Genomic DNA, 25182 nt, shown 5'->3' on the forward strand with positions numbered 1-25182 from the left:
TTTAACAATGCGCAAAATCCCCCCCCCCCCCGAAATAGTTTTCAGGACCCTTGAGTGTAAGTTGACCTCCTCTTGGCAATGGTCCCAACTTAAAAGAATGTGTCACTTCTCTGTGCCAAACTTTCAAAACAGGTATTACTTTACACTTTAATTAACTGCATACATCTTGAAAAGGAAATAAACTAGTGGGCTTTTTCCACTGTGGGCACATAAAGCCTTGCTTCACAGAAGAGAGCACTTAAGCAGGAACAAGGAAGCTTGTGTGAAGTGAGCTAGGATTGTATACTTTAGGGGGGGAAAGTCTGATCTTGGTGTGTAGCTCTTGGCAGTTTCAAACAAAACAGCCAGTGTTCTCTTGGGTTAGAAAAATTATTACCGAAAACAGTCTCCTAAAAATCCATTGAGTGAAATGGCTGCAAAATGTCATTCTCTGAAAACTGACTTTCTTTTGTTAGTAGACCTTTCCCCTAATAGTTCTATGGACTTGCCCTTAATCATTCATATTATTCAGATTTGAAATTAGGGTTGTGGAAACTTGCTTAACTTGAAATGCAAGTATTGAGTTGGTCTTTTTGCATTCAGTGGAACTTATTCCCAGGAAGGTGAGAATAGAATGTATGGAAAACAATATATTAATAGAAAGTCATACTTGGATCTTGTGCATTCCTACTGACCCATATGCAGGCCTTTATATCCACAGTGAGGAATAGAGAAGGGAAATGGGAGCCCACACAGAGCTGAGTAAAAACTGGCAGTAACTTTATTGAACAAGTAGCATTAAATACTTAAGAGAATTAGAGGAGGGGTTCTAATTTTAACTGCTTGATAGAACTAGAATGAAGCAGTTACTGCAAGTCAGGATGATCCAGGTTAATATTTGCAGCCTATGGTCACCACACTGCAGTGCATCTGTTTAGTGCAGTGTCTCTCTCAGTCATTGAATTAGTTTAGGTCAGGGGTGCCCACTTTTTTTCCATAGAGGGCCAGATTTGATGAAGTGAACATGCATGAGGGCCGACCAAAGTTTCTGAGCTTTTTTTAGGATTGAAGATTGTAGCCCAAAATTGTTGAGCTTTTTTTTTGGGATTAGGCCATGCCTGATTTAGGTGCTTCAATGCCTAGTGGCTGGCTTAAGGGGCATCTTAAAAAAAGGTTTGGGGTCTTCTAACACCTGTTTGCTTCACTTAAGAGTTAGTGTGGAGTGGGTTGAACCCTGTATGGATAGGGTTGGGCTTAAACTTCTGCTCATCTACAAAGTCATTGTGTTACTTTGGACCAGTCATTATCTCTCACCCTTATGTACTTCCAAAGGTGTGTTGTGAGGATAAAATTGGGGTACGTAGGCAAACACTGTTCTGAGGTTATTGGATTTTTAAAAAAACTATTCAATGGAAAATAATAATTTAGCAAGTCTGTGCCTTGTACACAGTTCACGAGCTTGCCTGGCTTCATTGCCAAGCCAGAACTCCATCCATGCTGCTCTTGGACGTTCACACCACATGCAAATTATCTCTTGTGAACAAGTGACCCCTAGTGTTCCTGTAGACCTTTAGGTACTTGGGATATAGTAAGGTAGATGATGGTTATTATTATTTCTATATTTTTGGTTATTATTTCCCCCCCTACAAAAATGTATACAAAGTAGTGTGTGTATATGCTTTTTAATACAAACACTATAATCACTATTAAAAAGTAGCCAGTAAAAAGAGCAGCAATTTTATAAAGGCAGCTAAAACAGTATAAAATTACAAGCCAAATATTTGTCTTAATAAATGTTAATATGTCTAAAAGCAGGTAGAGAGGGAAGCCTGTTAGAGTTCTAGAGAGGATATTCCATACTTTTGGTGCCATCAATACATTTTCAAAACCCACCTTTTGTGGTCTTGTTTATTATTTATTTATTTATTTAACTACATTTATATACTGCTTGGCTGTAAAACTGGAACTGGAACTTGCTTGGCTCTTTACTTTTAATGTCTGCCTTGGCTTTTCCATGAACGCCATTTCCTCCATGATTATTCAGCTCCTTGCAAAGTATTTACTGCAGTTTTGTATTCTGATATTTCCTTGTCTCATGAGCCCACTTCAGGCCTGAACCTAGATCATAGAATTGCAGTTTTATGTTTGTATACAGTGGTGCTTTTACTATAACAATAAGAATGTATTTCTTCAATGTATTAATTAGAACTTGAAATAGAAATGAAACAGCTTTGTTCAAAAGAGATTGGATGACTGTTTTTAAACTTTTAATAATACTAATATCTCTTTCTAAGCAGGAATTGCCATCATTCTGGAATAGACCTCCGAAGATGTGTTTGCCTTTGGCAAGCAGGACATCCAACTGTGCTCAGATGCCCTTTCTTGAGCAAATTTTCCTCTGTGTGAATTGCAGAGAATTTGAGAGGTTTATTGCATTGTTGTAAAGTCTGAAACTGGCAGAAGCTTATGCCTGTTCTGAAGCTCAATATAATAAACCTCTTTGACACAGAAGAGGAGTTGTGCTGAGATTTTGGAGTAGATAAAAGCAGCCTGAGTGATTCATACTGCTGCTGTGCTCCAAAGTGCAGTACTGTTTGACGACAATCCTAGTCCCAGCCCAGCAGTGGGATTCCAGCCTGATTTTATTAGAGGACTCCATGGTTGTGTGAGAGAGCCATTGGAGCAGCTGGAGAAGGAAGTGGTCCCTCCTGGCAGCTTCTTCTTCAGGAGCCTTGGCCACTCATAGCAATGGTATGAACTTTTTGAACGCAGCCATTCTCTATACCAGTCAGTTTATTATGCTGCCTTTCCAGTGGGGACCTGCCTCAGTTTGATAACTGCTACCCTAGTTGGGATCTTTCATTATGTCCCATGTTAAACTCTCAAAGCCTATGAACTATGGATCCAGTCAACCCATATGCTCTTTAGAAAATCAACACCTTTCAATTGGTCACATATTCTGATAATATCCTTTCATCAGACCTCTGATGGCAGCAGTTCTTGGTTACTAGGTCAGCTTTCTTATCAAAGGATAGGACTGTCATACAGATGTTTGAGTTCATGTACATCTTTCTACTGCATTCTTCCTCTGGCCATCTTGTGACCAAAGCTATGCTAGGGTGTTCCTCCCCAGAAGTGGGAAAACAGTTATGTCATACAGAGAAATAATAAAGTGACTGTGTACTTAAGACTGGATTTCACAATTGCATTGCAGCTAAGCTTGGAAGTGCCCTAAATAATTTAACATTTCTAGTATAATACTAGTGTTATTAGTCAGAAGTATTTTTCTTTATATTTAGCTAGTTGTAACATAATGAAAAGTTTTTTTTTGCTATGTGCACAAAGTTGAATGAGCCATATGCTTGTACTGCATGGTTCCTCCTTTGTCCTCAAAACCTTCCATTTCTTTTAAAGCAACAGTTTCCTGATAAAGTATGAACTCTGAAAACTGTGGATTTCAAAACTGTAATGCAACTAAGCTTGGAACTTCCCCCACATGTTTCAAAGAAACATGTTTCTAGGGAGCAGAGCTCTTAGCAGGTGCTACTAATGGTTTAGGTAATACCATTAGATTTTCTAGGGAGGTACAGGGATTGTGTTCCAATATGAGAGATAGGAAGTACTTCCCTAACATAGATGTTTATGGGGTAGATAAGGGTTAACTGCTATCCATGATTGGTTTCACATCTCCACATCGAAAATAATCTTTGGACAGCCTCTCTAGTCTGCTTTTTGGGGGGTCAGAATCCCAACATGGAAGGCCAATATATTTCTTAGACTTTAATGGAACTTTTATTTGATCCCTTAGAAGACTTCAAAACAGTGCTGCTGACTTCATCTTTGTGGGTGCTGTCAACAGAAAATCTACATATTTTGCATGCACAGTAGGTATCCTTCACTCCAGTCTGCAGTTTATTCCCAAAATGTGTTTCCAGTTAATTTTGCCCTTGCACACCCACTCCTCTGGAGCAGGAGTGGCACACATGTAGATGTTTGAAAGATGCTCTGGTTGTTTTGGGCCCATGGACACATTTGGAATCTTGAAATAATGCTGTGGGCACTGTGCCCTCTTATATTTTCCCATTCCCTCTGAGTCACATATGCTCCCCCCATGACAAAATAATTATAATTTTTCACTGACTGAGTCCCCCCAAGGAGATTCTGATTAAACGTTAATAAGAACTTTCTGACAGTAAGAGCTGTTCAGCAGTGGAACAAATTCCCATGAGAGGTGGTGGACTCTCCTTCCTTGGAGGATTTTATGCAGAGATTGGGTGGCCATCTGTCATCCATGATCAAGATTGATGCACTGTAGGGGATTGGACTAGATGACCCTTTGAGTCCCTTTTAGCTCTACAATTCTATGAGTTCATGAAAGCTTGCATTGGTTAAAGTAAAGAAATTCCAGAACTAGGATTTAACTGGACCACAAAAATATTTGATTCATGACAAGGTTGACAACAAAATCACCATCAAATCACATAACACATCTGTGGATACAGAAATGTCTTGGGACCTGGTGGTGGTTTTCAGGGGATCCTTTGTAGAAATTAGGAGCTTCAGTAAAGATCCATGCCTTGGATCCAAATTTTTGAATAATGGCAGCACGTGAAAAGGTCATATCCACATTTCTAACTGTTCATTCAACTGAGATGGATGTGATCTATGGCTTGGTGGATCTTGGTTGGGGGGACCTTGTGAAAAAATTACAATTTTTTAAAGAGGATCCTACTGGGGAACCCTTTTTCTTCTTTTTGTACTACATTCTCACTTCTGATTCCTGTGAACCCTCCTTCTTCCCCCTGGCTTCTCTTCCTTCCCAACTTCAAGATCTTACCCCTTTCTGTCTTACCCTCACAGTTGCCCCCATTTCCATGAAGCTACTCAGGGACAGGTCTGTACCTTGAAAAGCATATAGAGCTGAAAGAAGTACTTTTCAAAAGGGGGTTGATGGTGGTAAGCAAGGGGGTGCTTAGAAGCTTTGTGGGTATGAAAGTCTTCAAGGGCACCATTGTGCCTACAGGTGCCATGTTGATGACTCCAGGATTCTACTGACAGACCTAAGACCCTCTGTCATCAGAGCTGCCTCTTTATGACTTTTTTTTTAATGTCAAGGTCTGTGTTTTCATATTGTAAATCGCCCTGTGGTTCTTGGATGAAGGGCATTATAGAAATGTTAATGTTACTACTACTACTACTACTACTACTACTACTACTACTACTACTACTAGGGTTTCTGTATCTTAGCTAGATGGCTTTTGGAATGCAGAGCTACCAATCTATCTCCTGAGGTTATCCAAGCATATTTTATTGGGGAAGCTTCCATTGCTTTAGCTTTCTGAGAAAGCTTCTCTAGCAGACATTTGCAGAGTAGCCCACTTCATCCTCTGTTAATTCCTTTGTGGGACATCTTCACATCCTCAGAGGATACTTTTGGGAGAATAGTGCTCTAGAGAGTGTTACAGCTGTTTCAGCTCTTAAGGAGATGGTTGGCTTTAGTATCTGCCCAGGAATACACTGATTTTAAAGATGACCATTCTCTCTCAAGGGAAAAGCAGAATAATATAATCATAGAATTGTAGAGTTTGAAGGGACTACAAGGGTCATCTAGTTCAACTGCCTCCAATGCAGGTATCTTTTGCCCAACATGGGGTTCGAACTTACGACTCTGAGATTGAGTCTCATGCTCTCCCGACTGAGCTATAATTCTTCACTTAACTCTTAAGTCTAAATTGGGGGAAGGGAAGCAGTAGGTCTAGGTGCATTGTTGCCTGTAAATGGGACAGATTCTGTTTTCTGCTCTCAGTTCTCCAGCTAGTAGCATTTTAAGACTAGGTGCATACCACCAATGCTAGACTTATGTCTGTGTTGCATAGCCTTGTTTCCATTGCAAATGAATTCTGAGACATATTGACAGATGATGCAGGTATGTTTCTAATTTTTTGTGGAGATCTGAAGGACACTTCATGGGGATGTGCATGATTCCTGATATAGACACTTCACAAAACAAAACTGGTACTGTTAGCACTGAGCCAGACGTTTTTCATTGTTTCCGTTCTAGGAATGGAACTTTGGTGTATTTGAATAGCTTACTTCTCAAGCAGATTATTAGTGTTGGAACTGCATAGACTACATAAACTTCCTGAAAGGAAACAATTGTAAAATATCCAGGAAATCATTGGGAAATGAGAACTTCTGATTCTGTTCTGCCTTTTTGTACACAAGGTTTTTCAGACAAACTGTATTGTCTTAGGAAAACAAATCACTGTCACTGATTTCACTTTTTTTCTTTTCTGAATATTGTGAGCTTTGAGCTCTTATAATTCAAACTTTGTAAGCGCTAATGCCTTCTGGAGGAGAGGTTTCATTATGGCATTCAGTGCTTCTTACAAGCTTTTGAGTGAAACTGCTTACATTTTTTGTTTTTTCTGAAAAGCACCAGCAAAATATGTTATTGAGATCTTCGGGGAAATGGAATATCTCACCCACATCAATAATTTTTGATCACTCAGACTGGAGTTAGCATTGTTTACCCCAGGAAAATATTCATAAGAAATAGAACTGAAACTGAAACTAGGGTAAGTTGAAAGAAGGGGTCACTTAGAAATAACTTCTCGCCCTTAATTGTTTTTTCTTGTAAGGAGTCTCAAAAAGTGACCAATGATGTTTGTAGTATCTTCCCTTTTTCCACAGCGAAAGCTCTTTCTATTTGTTACTCTGTTGGCTTTATAGATCTTTGTGAGTGTGATGCTTTATAAAGTCACTGTTGCATCAGAATAACTAGCAAACAAGGCTAGAGGGCACAATCACCCATCGCTGTCTCTTGTCATTGCCTCTCCATTGAATTATCCTTCTTGTTGCCATTTGCTTTGTCAAAAGGTTCTACATCCAAGGCAGTTGGTTATTGTTATTTGCTTTGTTCATGTCTTTCTCAGAGGCCAAGGATTGGGTTTTCCTGATTTCATTTATGTCTGTCTCCTTTGGGCAAGCAATATATTGACACTCCAAAGGCAGAGCATCTAAAAGAAGAAAAAAAATCAGGGCAATTGGCTCAGCAGGTAACAGATGCAGCATGGGAAGTAAGAAGCTCCATCCGGGAGCCTTCAGGCACCTGGTTACACATTTCAGGAAGGCGAGTATGAACCTGTTTGCGTCTCTGTCCAACCACCGAGTCAGCAGGTTCTTCTCCCAATATGTGCATCAAAAGGTGGAAGCAGTCAGTGCTCTATTCTCCCCGTGGTCTCTGAGCCATCTGTATGTGTTTCTGCTGTTTCCTCTGGTGGCCAAAAGAGTAAGGGAATAAAGAGCATCTGTTTTCTTTGTGCCTTCTTTTTTGTTCTTGGAGGCCATAATTTGCCAATTTATTCAATTTGACAGCATCCCCTCCTTGACCTTCATTTCTGAAGATGGCCTTCTGTCTCAGAGACCTATATTTCACCTGGACCTGGTTTGGTTGAAACTCTCATGGCTGGCATTTGAAAGGAGACACTTCTCTGAGGAAGGGCTCTCTTCTTGGTATTGATGCTGTGTTGCATCTCATTGTCCTTTGACTGTCAAGCTTCATCAGAGTACATGGAAAGAATTTTCTGAATGGTGCTGTCAGCATAAGTTTGTCCTTAGAAGGCATGCTTTCTGCCAGATGGTTTGACTCAAGCCAAACACCTTAAAACTCTTGGCTTCCATTTCACCCTCTTTTATCAAAGGATCTGGACAAACCATTCAGTTCTAATCATTTTCTTTGCTGTTCTCTTCTGGAAGCTGCTCTGAAATCTGCTATCCAACATCACTTTCCATCCTGGGATCTCCACCGCCCTTTGAGCCCCTGAAATCTGCACCTTTTGTGTTTTTCCACCTCTCTCTGAGACTGAAGGTTTTCATTCCTATCTTGGCTGGTTGGCTTAAAGCCTGTATTTCTTTAGCTTACACCAGTCTGAAATTTCTACCTCCTGGTAAGGTATTTGTTCATACCATCAAAGCAGCAGCTACTTTAGCTGACTTTTGCCTAAATTGCTCCACTTCTGGAAATCTGTAGAATGGCTGCATAGGCTAGGCCCAGTAGGCAATTAATTATTGCAAGATTGACTTGTTTGCCTTGGCTGAAGTGGCATTTAGAAAGCACATATTTCAGCATTTCCCTTCTGTGCATTAGGTAGCGCCAATTTTATACAATTTCCCACCATACATGCTTCAGCTCTGGTGTGGCCTCCTGGATAAGCAAAGACTGTTCTTACCTGTGGAATGGATTTCTGTGTATATCAGCAGATGACCATAGGGCCTTACCCTACTCTTTTTTTGTGTTGGGGCTGCTGAGTTTATCTTTGGGTATACATGACTTTTTCTGTGTTTATTTATTTCATTTGTGCGCAGTGAGAGTTTCTGTACGTAGTATGTTGGCTGTTGCTGTTCTGTGTCTGATGTTTTCTTCCTGGCTTGTCATACTTTAAAATTAAGTCAGATAAGGGGAGTGGTTTTTTTAAAAAACATTGAGAGCAGCAATTTGCCTTCATGTCTCCAACTTGTAGTCACCGGTGTAGATGCACAGAGATCCCTTTCAAAAGTAAAAATTGGGTCCTTTTAAGTTAAACTCTTTGAAAGTTCATTTGAGTTAGTTATTGTTGATAAGCTAGGCAGGGCAACTTGAACATCCTGTCATACGTGTAATTAAAAGCTTGTTGAATTTCAATGTTGTTGTTTTTTGCTGAGTCCTTAAGTTTATTTATCCCAAATTCCTAACTTAATGCATATTATTATTCATTGAAAAAATTATGCCCTACATTCCCCCTTCGCTCAAAGCAGCTTACAAATAAAAACCAAATATAAAAGCGTTTATAATCTTATCCTTAAAGCACAAATAAGCAAAACTAAAAATGGCAGCAGTCTACACATTAAGCAGCAACAGAATCAAAACAGCACCATTGTTTAAAAAGGGAAGTTTTCAATTGTTAGTGAAATACAAATTGTGGAAGGGAATTCCACATGTGAGGCATCACTTACTGCATTTCGTACATTGCCACCAACTTTGCATTAGAAGGGAATGGCATATGAAGAAGGGACACAGTAGCCAGGATTAAAGGCAGACAGACTCACATATGAAGAGATGGTCCTTCAAGTAGCTTCATCCCAAAGTTTTTAGGGCTTTATAGATAATATGTTATATATGTAACGCTCTTCAGGAATTGCTGTTGCAAAAATATCTTGATTCATTCAGCTGGTTATATTTAGTTATTGACAAGTTGCGTTGCAGCCCAAATTGCCTGACTGTTGTAGATCTAATGCACAGTTCAAAATAGCACTGCAGGAACAAATTTACTTACCTGTGTGAACGCTGTTGAAAATTGGAACCATTATTTTAATGAAGTTAGCTAGTGATGACTAAGTAGTGGAATGATGTAGTACTGATTTCTTCATGCCATCTCACTTTCCAGCTCTGTCAGGAATTTCTGTCTGGGAAGGAAGGCGTGATTGATGGCACAGCTTTGTTACTAAGAAATGAAAGGGAGCTTGGACTAACAGTGTTATCATCCAGTAGTATACTTGCTAACAGGAGACATGTCCTCTTCTGCAAAATTCCTGTAGACTATCTGTCCATAGACTGTGGTGTGTCATGATCACGTATGTAGGCTTTTCACCTAAATGCATCCAGTTTTCACATGTTGAGGACCTTCGGTTAATTACAGGTTCCCAGTCTCCTTTATGGATTAAAAACAGCCATTCTTATGGTGTACTCACAAGATGTCTATTTCTTCATGAAAGTGTCTCATGTATAAATGTTTTATAAACCTGAACTGCTCTTAGTAGTCACAATGACTGAGTTTGGAGAAAAGGTGCTCTTAGCCTAATATGATAGACTGGTATATCTGCTGCTTTAAATAAAGCTAGGAGGCCACCAATGGTCATGTGATATCAGATGGGGGTGATACTGGGACAGCCTTCAGCTGGGATAGTGTTCATTTTTCTTATAATGACTGTATTGAAGTTACTAGCGCGTCTCTTAAGACACGCAACACTAGTTCTACTTAATGCTTACAAGTTTATTTAATGTTTCAAAAAGTTATTTAAAATGCACGTTTTGTTTGTCTCCATGTCACTTCACAAAACAAGGCATGCCAGTGTTATTGTTCTTATTTTTCAGATGGGAACTGAGTCATCACAATGGCATGCAAGAATTGCATGGTAAATGTTGGAATTAAATACAAGTCTCCCAATGAATAATGGTGTCTCTCTCCCTCCCCCCCATCTAAACTGTCATTTAGGGTTTTTTGCTGGTTGTGTGTACAGTGGTACCTCGGGTTAAGAACTTAATTCGTTCCAGAGGTCCGTTCTTAACTTGAAACTGTTCTTAACCTGAGGCACCACTTTAGCTAATGGGGCCTCCCACTGCCGCCGTGCCGCCGGAGCAGGATTTCTGTTCTCATCCTGAAGCAAAGTTCTTAACCCGAGGTACTATTTCTGGGTTAGCGGAGTCTGTAACCTGAAGCGTATGTAACCCAAGGTACCACTGTATACCATGCAAGCACGTTCAGTTTGGGGTATAGACAAGTGTTTCGAAGATGGCAGAATTTATGAGTACAGTCGTAGCTTGGATCCCGAATGCCTTGAAACTTGGACGTTTTGGCCCCCTGAATGCTGCAAATCCAGAAGTGATTGTTCTGGTTTGTGAACCTTCTTTTGGAACCTGAACGTCTGAAGCTTCAATTTGGTTTTCGAATGTTTTGGAAGTCGAACGGACTTCCGGAATGGATTCCGTTCGACTTCCAAGGTACAACTGTATAGTATAGTGCTATCCACCATGCATAATGGCTGCTGTTGGGATAGTTTATTGGTGAGCACCTGGAAGTGGGTGGCGCTGTGGTCTAAACCACTGAGCCTCTTGGACTTGCCAATCGGAAGGTTGGCAGTTCGAATCTGCGCAATGGGGTGAACTCCTGTTGCTCTGTTCCAGCTTCTGCCAACCTTGCAGTTTGAAAGCACATCAGTGTGAGTAGATTAATAGGTACTGTTGTGGCGGGAAGGTAAACAGTGTTTCTGTGTGCTCTGGCACTCATCATGGTGTCCCATTGTGTCAGAAACCACTAGCTACATGAACTAGAAAGCTGGCTGTGGACAAACGCCAACTCCCTCGGCCTGAAGCGAGATAAGTGCTGCACCCCATAGTCCCCTTTGACTGGACTTAACTGTCCAGGGGTCCTTTAACTATTGGTGAGCCATGTCACGGAGTTCTGTGTAGCATTGTTGTTTGTTAATTTGGTGCGCTTATATTTAAACATATGCAAAGCATTAAGTTGTATGTCATTTTTGAGATTTTAGATTTCCAGGCTTAATACTTATGAAGATAGATTCTTCTTTAGTTACCTGTTTCTGAATTATCATCTTTTTCCTGTGTGTTATGCTGAATTTGTTGGAACAGTATATTTCATCGTGTGTGTGTGTGTATTCAGCTGATACTGAGTATTTTAGAGGCCTCTGGATAAACTGGTTTTCTTTCTTTATAAGGTATTTACACACTTCTAAAATAACCCAATAATTCAAATTCTTAGCTATTTTTAACCTGTAAGGGTAAAGGTTAGGTCCAGTCGCGGACGACTTGCTCATCTTGCTCTATAGGCTGAGGGAGCCGGCGTTTGTCCGCAGACAGCTTCCGCGTCTTTAACCTGTGAGTGGTGCTATTTCTAACATTCTGTTGTGTGACTGACAGTAAGTTGGACACTTGATTGAACTGTTCTCTGTTAAATTGCTACTACAACTTTAGGAATCTGTTTTAATTCTTAGTTCTTACTCAAATAAAATTAGAGACAGCAGCAAAGCTTTTGAACATTTAAACATGGATGAGCATTCCCTTCCTGTTTGATAAGGCTTAGTTTAGAGCACAGAATACAGCTGAGTAAAGTGCCTTTCTTACTGCTATGTTTTTGCATGGGTATAAAAAACAATGTATGAGAGTGTGTGATTTTGGGGGGCGGAAATGCCAGAGAGAGAATAATCTCTTGTCACTCCCACCCCTAGTCTTCCACCAGAGATTGTAGCTTCTGGGGCTGCATTTGCTTAGTGGAGAAGGAAATCTACATGTGATTGAGCCTCATTTGCAGTAATTCCGAAACTTGACCATGCAAGCACACAGCCCTCACCCTTTCCTTGTATATCTATCAAACACTTTTTTCTTTTTCTGGAGATGCCTTAATGTTAGTGTGTGTTTTTCCATTTTTAACTTCTCATTTTCCCGAGGGACTTCATAAATATTGTTTCCTCCTACAAAGCTGCTGACATGAAGCAAATATTTCTAATACATTATTCATGTGGTGTTCATTTTTTTGTGTTGAGGAATTAATACAGCTTCACTTAGAAATTCTGTTCCATGGTTGAAATAGAAGAAAAAGATGGCACAGCAGATATTAAATGCACAGTTATTTCATATGTCTTAAAGTTTAATCAACAAAAAAGAAATAGCTTGCGTAAATATATATTCACCTGTTCTGCATGTAAAATTAAGCCAAATCATGGCTTAGCATGAATGAACAAAAATGTGGGTTATCCAGAGTAAAGATTGTGGTCATGGCTCTAGTTTTGCTGCTGTGATACCATGTGCATTAGGGATGGAGAACACTGTCAGAATACAGCATCTTCACAGACTTAAATTCTACCACCTCTCATTTTAATATTATATTCTATTTGCTAGGGAAGGTTGTATCACAGGTACATAGTATAGAATTATGGCTCTTAGAAGGGTAAAAAGAATACACCCTTAAAATACATGGCTTGAGGCATGCAGTTTTTCTGAATATTTTGCCATATATAGGGCATACCCACACTACAAACTTCTAAGTCTCTGGTGTTACCGTACTTACAAGTTTATTGTGGAAACCTAGCACCAATCCAAAACTGACCCAAACCAGAGCAAATCCTAGTCTTCTTTCTGGGAGTCAGTAATTCTGGATCAGATTATTCCTTCATATTAATAGAAAACTGTGGTTCTTAGCTGAGATAACTCATTTGGTAGTGCATGAGACTCTTAATCTCAGGGTTATGGGTTCAAGCTTCAAGCCCTATGTTGGCAAAAAATTCTCCATTGCAGGGGGTTGGACTAGATGACCCTTGTGTCCCTTTCAACTCTATGGTTCTATGAACAATATTTACATATAGTTTTGGGTAGGATTTGGTCGTATTTCAAGTTTTCTAACATGATTTTTTTGAAAACCTGCACACAAAATTGCACTGTTCTTTGTCTAAGGATTTAGTTCTTCACTTACACAATTTGTACTTTCAGCGGTTAGTCTCACAAAATCACTTTGTTTAGGATCACTGAGCATTTGTGATGTTAATTTGCAATCCTCTCTCTAAGCTTATGTTACTACTATTTAGCACATTGTATGAAGCATTGGTATCAATTCTAATGCATGCATTATGACATTGTATTTTGTGTGAAGTGCTTGTAAGTTGTTTAATTCTGTGTAACAAAGGATGCCCTTGAAATTGAGATTTCACACAAGGTCTTATTTCTTTACACATAACACTGTTACTTTTTTAGAACTTCAGTTCATGGTGTGTTAAAGTTAACAGAAGGGTATACAGTATTCTGAAATAAGGAATATTCAGTAGCTTGCTAAGTTAACAGAATAACTTTATCAGCACAGAATGCAATACTACACTTTTTCATTGTATGCCCTAGAAGCCAGGATTCTGTTATTTGTTGCACCTGTTGTGCTTTGTTTCACCTTGTTGGCTCATTGCAACCCCCCACCATTATCTCAGTGAATACCTGAGATATAGACTGATGTGTCCTTTCCTAGCAGCAGCAGCAGTACTATGCAGCCCAAATGAGATTCAACATGAATTGAATGATACTTTGAAGTAAGTTGTCGTACAGAATTGTTCTGACCTCAATGAAAGGGAGGCAAGTCGCATTGGAAAAACTCTCAACTAGTTTCCCTCTGTTTGGCATGAGAGACTGACATGCTGGGCAGCAGTCCTAGACTTGACACTGCTATACTTCATTCCTCTTAGCAGGACATAACATTTTGGGTGTTATACAGTATTGTGTTCTTCTTGCGTTAGTGGAAATATTCAGCCACTTGTAACAACATAATGAATGCATATGCATAGAAACATGTCTATCTTTCATAGCATTTACAAAAAGTGAAGCATGGATATGGCAGATACAGAGCTTTTAGTTAGTATCCCAGGTTTTCAAACCACAACACTAATAGTTCATGATATCTGAGTCATGACCAGTTTTAGAAATTCAGATATATAATAATAATAGTAATAATTTTTTATTTATACCCCGCCCTCCCCAGCCAAGGCCGGGCTCAGAACGGCTTACAAGCAATAATAAAAACAAGATGAATGATTACAACTTAAAAACAAAAATAAAATACAACATTAAAATAATAGAACATTAAAATATTAAAATGTAGCCTCATCGCAGGAGAAGGAAAAGAAAGAAAGAGGAGGAAAGAGAGAGAGAGAGAGAGAGAGAGAGAGGGAATCAAATTGGCTCCAAGCCAAAGGCCAGGCGGAACAACTCTGTCTTACAGGCCCTGCGGAAAGAAATCAGATCCTGCAGGGCCCTGGTCTCATGAGGCAGAGCGTTCCACCAGGCCGGAGCCAGAGTTGAAAAGGCTCTGGCTCTGGTTGAAGCCAGTCTAACTTCTTTAGGGCCTGGGACCACTAGGGTGTTATTATTTATGGACCTTGAGGCTCTCCGTGGGGCATACCGGGAGAGGCGGTCCCGTAGGTACGAGGGTCCTAGGCTGTGAAGGGCTTTAAAGGTCAAAAGCAGCACCTTAAATCTGACCCTATACACCACCATCTATGAATATTTTACTGGGGTGCTGCTAGAGGTCGGAATTCTCAGTTCCTCCTCTGCCCAACCTCCAACAGGCTAGGAATCATGATCCAGCGAGGGGCCATAACGCATAGAAACAAGTTTCAGAGCATGAACTGGGATATAGTCCTAGAATCAGCAGATTAAGAATAGCAGGCTGTATACCAGCCGCTTCACTCATGGAGCACTCCACCACTTCTTCCTTATTGGGGAAGGGGGGTAAATATGTGCAGAAATCCTTGCTCCCACCCTGCTCATCTACCCATGGAAGGTAGAGGTTTTTTTTTAAAAAAATCTGCTTCTCCCACTTATTAAGCCTTAAGATTTGGCTGCTAGGCCATTATCTCCAATTTTGGCATTTGGGTTTAGACTTCTGTCTCCAGCTGCAAACTGAATACTCCACTCCTTAGAAAGATGTATCCTGAAACACACCTTTCAAGCCATTGGACTGTGGTAAATATTTAAAGGGAGAGCTAGCAGGCCAAAAAGGAACTGCTGTTGATTGCTGCAAGGGTGTGAATTCTGTTCCTCTCCAAAATAGCTGATTGCGATATTGTGACTTATATCACAGGGCCATGTGCATGCAGTTCTGGTGGCTTCTGTATCAGGCTGGGGAATCATGACCGCAGTACCTATTTGTACACACACAATTCTCTGTCCAATGAAGATGTTATTTCCACAGCTGTGGAGGGGCCATATTTTAGTGGTAGATCACATACTGGGATTTCTGCATGTAAAGTATCTCTAATAAAATATTAGAGTAGTAGTAGTTGGAAAACTCCAGCTGGCACTCAGAGCTTGTACCTTTATACAAGTCAGTATTGGGTTTAGTGAACCAAGGCTTGGCTTACTCAGTATAAAGCATATTCACATGTTAATAAAGTGTATACCATTTTACCGGGGTTGGTTCAATATATTTTGAGGGGGGGATTTGTGTGTTGGGTGTTTTCATTTTCCCATTTTAGTAAACAGCTTCTAAATTCCGGAGATGTTCTTATATTATTACTCATTCTTAGTCTTTAAGACAAGGAGGACGAATACAAAAATTAAAGTGGGCTTCAGTAACTGAAGTTTCTATATTAAGGAATGGCATCTAGGAGTTTGACACTCTGCTAATGAAGGAACAGTCTTGTAGTAGTGCAAGATCATTTTTCCTTTGAGATCCATTGCATATATAAATAACTGTGTTTGGTGCCATCTAGTGGCTGCAATGTTGCATTTTAACACAGAGAGAACAAAGATAGCAATTTTTATGAATCATAAAAAATTCCTTCCAGTAGCACCTTAAAGACCAACTAAGTTAGTTCTTGGTATGAGCTTTCGTGTGCATGCACACTTCTTTAAGGTGCTACTGGAAGGAATTTTAAGGTGCTACTGGAAGGATTTTTTTTTGTTTTGACTATGGCAGACCAACACGGCTACCTATCTGTAACTGAATTTATGAATCATGCCTTTGTCCTACTTCCCACACTTTATGTTTCTAATGAATTTGAATTGTTTCTGACTTGTTTAATGCTACTTGTGTAGTATATTGAAATGAAATCTTGCAGATTCCATTTTTGCTGTTATGACTGGTTTTAGATTAAAAATCTTAATTTTGTTTCTCTTTGATTTACTTTGGTGTTTTTTCTCTGCTCTTGAACATGGAGGCTTGTATGATTTCCAGAGTTTTCAAGTTTCCCCACTCTCTGCAACTTGAAACAACTGTCTTTAAGGCACTCAATTACTAAAAGTTGTATCTGTGGGAAAACAGTACTGCAGTTTGCACTAACTACATGCTCATAAGGAATGTAGACGAAGGACTGAATGCTTCTTGAGAGGCTGTCTGTGGTTTGCTTTTAATCATTAAGACTGAAATGTCACAGACTTTGCATGCTAATTATGAGGTCCTGTAGTACCATTCCAATTAACTGTACTTTTTATAGTGTAGGACAAGGGTGGCTAATTTGTGGCTCTCCAATATATTGCTGGACAACTCACATCAACTCTAGCTAGCATGACCATTTGCAGTGGATGATGGGAGTTGTAGTCCAAGAGCATTCAGCAGATTGTTTACTGTATTTGCTTGAATCTAATATGCACTTTTTCTTTTTTGCCAAATTATGTTGCGAAAATTAGGGTGTGCATTAGATTCAATGGTGCATTTACATTTGCCAGCAAATACTTTTTGGATTTCAAGGTTTTGAAGATTGAGGTGTAATTTTAATATTGTGCTAACAATTTCTCCATGCACCCAGGCCTTTTTGTTTGAACCAGAATTACCAATGTATACAGTGGTACATCGGGTTACATACGCTTCAGGTTACATACGCTTCAGGTTACAGACTCCGCTAACCCAGAAATAGTACCTTGGGTTAAGAACTTTGCTTCAGGAGGAGAACAGAAATCGCGCTGTGGCGGCGCAGGAGCAGCAGGAGGCCTCACTAGCTAAAGTGGTGCTTCAGGTTAAGAACAGTTTCTGGTTAAGAACGGACCTCTGGAATGAATTAAGTACTTAACGAGAGGTACAACTGTATTTGCAAAGGCTCTTGATGGGAAAAACATCTAGCAAAAGTGCTTGTCCCAGAGGCAATCTAATCACGTCTGTCTAATAGTGAATAGTAATTTGGAAAGCAAAGTTGGGACCAAGACAAGGCCCATTATTTCTAAAGGAGAATCTAAAAAATTTGGCCTTAAACAGTTCTTTGCTAGTAAAATAACAACCATGTCAATAGCCATACTTGGAATTTTTTGTATTAAATACATGCCCAGTGGGCTTTGCCTGAGTCTGTTTCCCCCTTACTTACTTCCTCTCTCACCAAGCCCCCTCCCCCCTTTTAGATTTGTTCTTATTGTATTTACTTTAGGGGTAAATGAAAAAGTCCACCCCCTCCTCCAATACAACAGTATCAAGCAGTCCCAAAATGCAATAAGACTGAGTATGTATAGTCAGTCTCACAAAGAAAAACTTAGTTGTAAATACCTTCTAAGTTACTCTTTGAATACAGAATTCTTTCTCTAATGATTTTTTCATTTCATATAGCATAGCAGGTCAAATCCAGACCACTGTTCCTTATAACTAAGAGCTAAATCTGTCTTGTCTAAAAATTGACAACCTGTATTTAGGTTTCTTGGCATTAATTAAAGAACGTGCTTCTCAGCCACCCAGGCAGAGTACTCTATTGAAAACCATAATTTCTCTTGTTAAGGGAGAAGGGGAGAGGTTGCACGTTTATCCTGGTATCCTAGGCAATTAGTACTCAATCAATGTCATCTGCTTCATCCGTATTATAAAGGGGCATCTACCCACAGACAGTTATTTAAAAACAAGTAGCATTTTTTTCAAGTGCTCCAGTTGTCAAAAGAGCTTTCCTTTACAAATCAACATGCTTCTGTTTTTCAATCTATAGCCAGATGGAAACGCACCAATACTTCCTTTCTCAGGCCACTCAGCTGATATAAGCTTTGTTTCTTTCCAAGAGGATTAGCCTGTTTTGTGTGATTATTCTTCATTAGTGGGATTTTATCAAATTCCTACGATCTAGATGTAAATACAACCTATGAGAATTAATGGTACATTTTGAATTTGATATGCTAAAAGTGTAAAAGCAAATGTTTGCTTTGTTTCTAAAAACAATATCATTCTAGAAAATATTTTGTTTATAGAGCTGGCAGAAGAAACACAATATTAGTTTAGATGTCAGCTTTCTTTTTTTGCCCATGAAGCCCTCCAAGCGGTTCTTACAAATATTAGCAACATTAAACATTAAAAATCCACACTGAAACTGTAATAAAACAATTAACAAGATAAAGAACTGACACAACCGGCACAGAAAATGCCCCTTTTATGATACCAATCAATCCTCCCACAGATGGCACTAGTGGCACATAGAGTATTGACCTGTTTCATGAACGACTCATGGGGCATGCGGGTTTATAGGATCATAGGTATTGGCCTAATGTCATAGATAAATGGCTCAGAACCACAATACTTTAAGGACTGTCTCTTCACATATGAACTGACCTGGACCCTGTGATCATCATCTGATGCCCTTCTTGGTGTGCCTCCTCCATGAAAGGTCTGGAGGGTGGCAACATGAGAACAGGCCTTTTTTTGCAGTGGTTACACACTTGTGGAATGTTCTGCCCAGGGAGGCTTGCCTTGTGCCTTTTTTACATATTTTTAGGTTCCAGGCCAGAGCCGCATTTAGGTTTGATGAGGCCCTAAACTACTGTAGGTAATGGGGCCCTTTATAAGTCCAGCTGTCCTTTGTCAACAACAAATTGTCGCTGTTTTTTGTGTTGCATATATGCTACATGGTAATTTATGGACCTAATAGGTATCTAAAGCAAATAACAAATAAATAACAAATAGGAGCCTACACAACACAAAATACTGTTGCTATATGTAGGTTTTATTTTATATTTTTTTTTAGCTTATATTTTGGAAATGTACATCCAGGTTTTTTCCTTTAATTTTTTTTGGGCCCCCAAGAGGGTGGTGCCCTAAGCTATAGCTTGTTTAGCTTATACAGCACTGTTCCAGGCAAACATGTTTCTCTTTTCCCAGGCTTATTTTAATAAATATAAGTAGTAGTAGTAATATATTTATGTGTGTGGAAGACTGTGGTGGGAGGAAAAAAAACCATAGAAAACAGGACATGTTTCTATAATCTCCTGTAGTGGGAGCGAGACTGTCAGGTTGGGCTTTAGGACCCACCAGCAGCAAAGACAGGAAAGAGATGGAGCTCCCAGAATACCTCAGACTGCCCTGCCTTTGCAGCAAGCAGTACATGTCTTCTATTCATGTTCAGTAAAATGTGGCTTGTACTTTCAGAACATAAGTATTTGTTTTGATCCCTTCACTTCTGTTCAAAGAGGAAGTGATAAATGCTAAATATGTATATGGTTGGAAATATCAAAACAAATGTTGGAAGGAAAATTCAGGAATTAATTTTCAAACCTGAGTGCTATCCCCCTTCCAGTTTTTAAGAAAATCAGGAATGAAGAAGATGTCCTAAATAGTGTTCAGCACTTGTTTACTTTATGAAAGTCTATTACAACTTTGCAACAAAACAAAAAAAGTTTGTGTTCAAATGTTTTAAATTTTAAATTTGTTCAGTTTAAATTTTTAAAGTTCAGTTTCATGGAGTAAGAACTTGAAATTCTTATCATGGAGTTTGCTGAATGAAAAATAATTAAAATTACACTAGTGACATCCATTGTTTATCCCCCCAGTTTTGCTTTAGCTGTTTAACAATGAGATATGGGTAGGTTTTTTAAAAAATGAATGAATGACTGAATTGTTGAATAATTCATTCAGTGTAAGGAACATTGCTGAAATTGACTGCACAACATAGCTGGTTATAACATTTCAATATCTCAGGTCCCTACCTCAGTTTTTGGAGATCAAAACCATACTTTAGGTTTGAGCCTTGTTGAGCAAGAAATGGGAAGGAATGCTCCAATATTTCCCCTTTGCTTAGCTAAGATAGAGGAGACTTCTTAATGTCTTGTCTTACCTTTCTCATCGGTCAGTGGAAGTCAGCAATGTTGCGTTGTTGCCTCAAAGAATCTGGAGCATCTTAAAATGGCAGTTCCCAAAAGATCAGCCCTCTCTTTGCTGCTGCTCAGCTGTATCAACTACAGTGGAACCTTGGTTCTCAAACTTAATCCGTTCCGGAAGTCTGTTCGATTCCCAAAACTCTTCGAAAACCAAGGTGCAGCTTCTGATTGGCTACAGGAGCTTCCTGTACTCAAGTGGAAGCCAGGTCAGATGTTCGACTTCTGAAAAAATTCAAAAATCGGAACACACGCTTCCGGGTTTTCGGCGTTCAGGAGCCAATTTGTTTGTCAACTAAGCCGTTTGAGAACCAAGGTTCCACTGTATATGGGAATGCACACATGAGAGTGAGTGCAGGTTGGACACACTTACTTGGGCTATGTCCACTGTGTCCACCCACTGATATGCTGCCCTTGGTGTATCTATAAAATGTTAAGCACTTTGATTTATATTATGTATTTTTTATCTTTATTAACTTTTAAATTAAAAGTTCACCACAAATTCAGTAGAAAAGTGTGAGGGACACAGGAAGTTGGGTGTGTGGGAGAGGCAATTTTCAAAGTATGCATACTTACACTTCCAGAAGTTCTAAGGTCCGACCTCGTGACAGTAAATCAGTGGCACCATACTTACTTTGACTTGTGGGTTGCCATACCAGTAAGGTTGGGTGGGACCCACTGTTCTAATCACATGATTAAAACTACTTAATATACTTGCCCTCCCTTCTGTTGGAAGGCAGTATACATTAAGGAACTGTATACCGAGAATATGATTAACTTAAAATGTGTATTCACCATGTATTCCAGTCAGGTTATTTAGCCCTCGTTCAGCAGAGAACAAATTTCTTAGCAAAGATACTGTTAGTCTTGAATGTTAAGGCTCTGTTCCAATTAAAGGCAAGTTACCTTTGATTAAACTATGTGAAGGCTACGGCAGCTTGGGGAAAGCTTCATGAAAAAACATTAATGTTCTCATTTAATGTAAAGTATATTTACAAAACAATTTAATTTCTTGTATGACAGACCCTGGTTACACAATGAGGGATAAAGCTTTTCTAGAAAAAACAGAACATATTGTACGTTAAATTATTATGGGGAGGATGTGGCTTCACTTTAAATTTTCAGTGTGAGAGATAACATGCAAAACTTCATAAGACTATAAAAATTGTTTTGCTAGATTAGGCCAAGGGCCATCTGTTCCAGTGTTCCAATGCCAAGAAATAACAGCCAGGTGGCTCTGGGGCTTCAGGAGTTTATATGCAGGTCATGATAGCAATCCCCTGTTTGCCCCCAGCATGTGGAGTTGCATTAATTTGCCTTGGCAAACAGGTATTGGTAGACTTAGCTTTAAAAAATGAGAGAGAGGGAGAGAACGAGAACAAGAACAATAGCAATAGCAATAGCATCCAACATATTTTGTGGTAGTGATTTCCTTATGTCAGTCGGTGAGTAGTCTTTCGTGAACCTAGTGCTGATCAGTTTCATTGGAAGACCTATTAGTTCTGGTTTGCATATTTTGAAAGACATAGGGTTATTTCTGAAAATTGTCAGGTTCTTATTTCCCCTCTCTGTAACATTAAGCATCATTTACTCTTTGCCACGTTATGGAATCCTAATGTTGCGAATTTTTTGACCATAGTAGATAAATTTTGAACTAGAGGCAGGGAAATGCAGAATGTTGTGATGAAATGACATAAGTTAAATCAGTACTGCACATTGGTGGTGAGGATAAAAACAGAACATGAATAAGTTATTTTGACAATAGTCCTGTTATACCATAACATGTAAGTTCACTCTGTCTGTAGGGTATATTCTCTAGTCTCCATGCCATTTCTAGCTTGTTGTTACCCTTTTATAATAAGGTTACCAGATTTTTTTCAATGAATCCAGGGACACTTTTGAACTTCCTACTAAATAGATGGAATTTGTCAGGGGACTGATTTGTAAATCTGGGGACTGTCCCTGGGAAAAGAGGAAATCTGGTAACCTTATTTTATAATTTTTCTCTTTGGACAAGACGGGTAATATTTATGGTTTGCAACTCAACAGGACCCTTATACTGGCTGCCTTCAACTTTGTGCCTTCCAGATGTTTTGGCTAACAACTCCCATTGTCCTTCACCGTTGACCATGTTGGCTCAGGTAGTCTGGAGGGCAGCAGATTGCAGAAGGATGTTTTATATTATCAAGCAGCTTAAGCCAAACTTTGGGCTTACAAGCCATATGCCTCATGACTTATACTTCTAAGTAACTTGCATCTGTGTGTGTGTGTGTGTGTGTGTGTGTGTGTGTGATTTGTGAAATATATACATCTCTGTAAACATATGCATGCTAAGCACGATTGCCTATTTAACCACCAAGTTCATAGTCCTTTCTAGAACCTATGGTAGTTTCTTCATGAGATGGAAAATGTAAATATTTTTGATGATGATGATATATATTGGTTCCGTTACACAGGGTATCAAAGCATATATTTATTTCAAATATTTACTACCAAAAGCAGTTAACATATCGGAATGTAAGGAACAATATTCAATTGCTGTAAAATAAATATATCTGAGAAGCATTTAAAAACTATTCATTTCTCTTGTGTTTTACAGGACCCACAGTGAGGACTTTTACTCCATTTTATTTTACTGTGGAGCCAGTGGACACTCTGTCAGTTAGAGCTTCATCTGTTATACTGAATTGTTCAGCTTATTGTGAGTCATCTCCAAAAATCGAATGGAAAAAGGATGGGACTTTCTTAAACTTGGTGTCAGATGACCGACGCCAGTTGCTACCACATGGATCTTTATTAATCAACAGCGTAGTGCATTCTAAGCACAATAAGCCTGATGAAGGGCATTATCAGTGTGTTGCAACTGTGGAAAGCCTTGGAACCATTGTAAGCAGAACAGCTAAGCTCACAGTAGCTGGTGAGTATTTTAAAGTTGTTTCCTTTCTTGTGCTTATCCCATCTCACAAATGTTGGCCCCTCAGTTCCACAGACAACATCCTGCCTGCATTGTATGTGAAGGGATTTTTTTTAGTGGACTTTCTGTCTGAGGGGTCCCCCCACCTTGCTATCACAGTGTATTTGGTGTGCTGCTGCACAGGCAACTCCCTAACACACTATCCACACAACAAGGTTCAGAAGTCAGAAGTCAGTTGCTCTGCATAAATGATAGTGAAGGGCCAAAGGACTGTTCTTCTTTGTTTCTCCACATGTGTTTTTGTAGGTCTCTACTTTACTTATCTGTTATATTTCATAAATGATGTGGCATTATGCAGACTATTGCATGCTACACCTCAGAATTTTATTTTGTCACAGAGAATGGAGAAACAAGGGGAAAAGAACCTTATAGTGGTTTTAGATTGGAAAAACTTGACTAATGTAGCTTTTTCTTTCATTTCCCTAATGAACTATAAGCTCCTCTCAGGGTTGTTTTCTTTGCTTAATAAAAAGCTTGGGTAATGAATTGCTTCCACAACCCAGCAATATTTGCTGCTTTTTAAAATTCAGACATTGCGTGTATTAAATTGTGACAAAAGGAAGAACACAAGGCACAAGTGCTTGATTTTTATCTCCAGTATAATGAGTTTGATGGCCCAATTAGCATAAACGGGTCTGTCCTGGGCTTTTGCCTGACAAACTTGATGGTCGATTGGGGATGTAAGGACTTTAATGGTCCTTAATGACTTGGAATCTCTGCTAGCCTTGGGAATTTTACACTCTTGAGAGTTTGGGGAAAGGATAAGCTGGGTAGCAGGGGAGGTGTTACTGTTGCTGTATGGTAATCTGATTCAGGCTTATTAGTTAATACTGTATGCTTCAAGAATTCCTCCCCTCCACCCACATCCATCTTGAATATTTGTAAATTAACAAATGATAAAAAGAGACTAGTGCATTCTCCTTATACAGATTGTAGTATTGCCCCTGTAGCATTGTCTCGCTGCCCATGGAACACAACACCATCATACAATCATGTCATGTCATGGTTTTTATCTTCCCTGCCATCATGATTATTACTGTGAGGAGGAAAAGTGCAATACTTGTGGAGCTTTAACAAAGCTTCAAAACTGGCAGTAGGTTCCTGCTGCTTGGAGCTTCGTTCCTTTAATCTATGAAGCAGTTTCAGTCTTTCAAATTGACTTTGCAAAGATGAAGAAGAGATGGAGGGTGCTACGCATGTGCCCATCAGAATATTTGGTTCCTATCACTCCCTGTGATACAGAAAGCTTGTGGCCTTTGCTGAGTTTAATTGCTTGTGTTATAGACTAATTCTTAAAATATTTCCTGGATCACAGTGAACAGAAAATTTTAGTTATTGCTTAAGTTCTATAGAGAAAATGGTTGGTGGATGACAATATTTACCTCATCTAATGAGATGAATCTACAGCGATATGTTACTTACAAGAACCCTAGTTGCAGAGTATTATTATTATTATTATTATTAGTTAGATATTTACCCAACACCTTTGTCCAAAGGAGCCTAGTGTAAAGCATTACCTCTGTGTAATTTGCTATATTTTGTGACAAACTATTATAAAATAGCTGCTATTGTGGAGTAGGAGGGACAAGGCTGAAAAGGATCTACTTTTTCTTGTGCTTTTTCTGAGATGAGCAGCAATTAGCAAAAGGCTTGCCAAGTAAAATAGTTGGATTACGCAAAGGTAACAAAATTTAAAGCTAAAATTGTAAAATCAAGAGGAGGAGAATTCAGACTTTTAGTCCTGCATTAAAAACTATTAAGACCACATGGAATATTTTCACTGCTATCAAGAATGGGGCTGGTTTCACATTCTTTGGGAGTGAATTATACAGCTAGGATGCTGCCATTGGAAAATTTGGAATTTATG

The 25182-nt window shown here is 39.2% G+C and overlaps 1 protein-coding gene across 16 annotated transcripts in view; it reads left to right on the plus strand.

Annotated features, from left to right (window-relative positions):
- The window catches only part of NEO1 (neogenin 1), a 105189-nt gene that overhangs the window by 16421 nt on the left and 63586 nt on the right, over positions 1–25182 (plus strand). For all 16 annotated transcript variants that reach the window (XM_083712430.1, XM_083712435.1, XM_083712432.1 and 13 more), the window contains exon 2: positions 22941–23258. In XM_083712430.1, coding sequence (XP_083568556.1) covers positions 22941–23258 — 318 coding nt within the window. The remainder of the gene's footprint in view (positions 1–22940; positions 23259–25182) is intronic.

The sequence above is a fragment of the Podarcis gaigeae genome (assembly GCF_964106915.1).
Source record: "Podarcis gaigeae genome assembly, chromosome: 14".
NCBI classification, from domain to species: Eukaryota; Metazoa; Chordata; class Lepidosauria; order Squamata; family Lacertidae; genus Podarcis; species Podarcis gaigeae.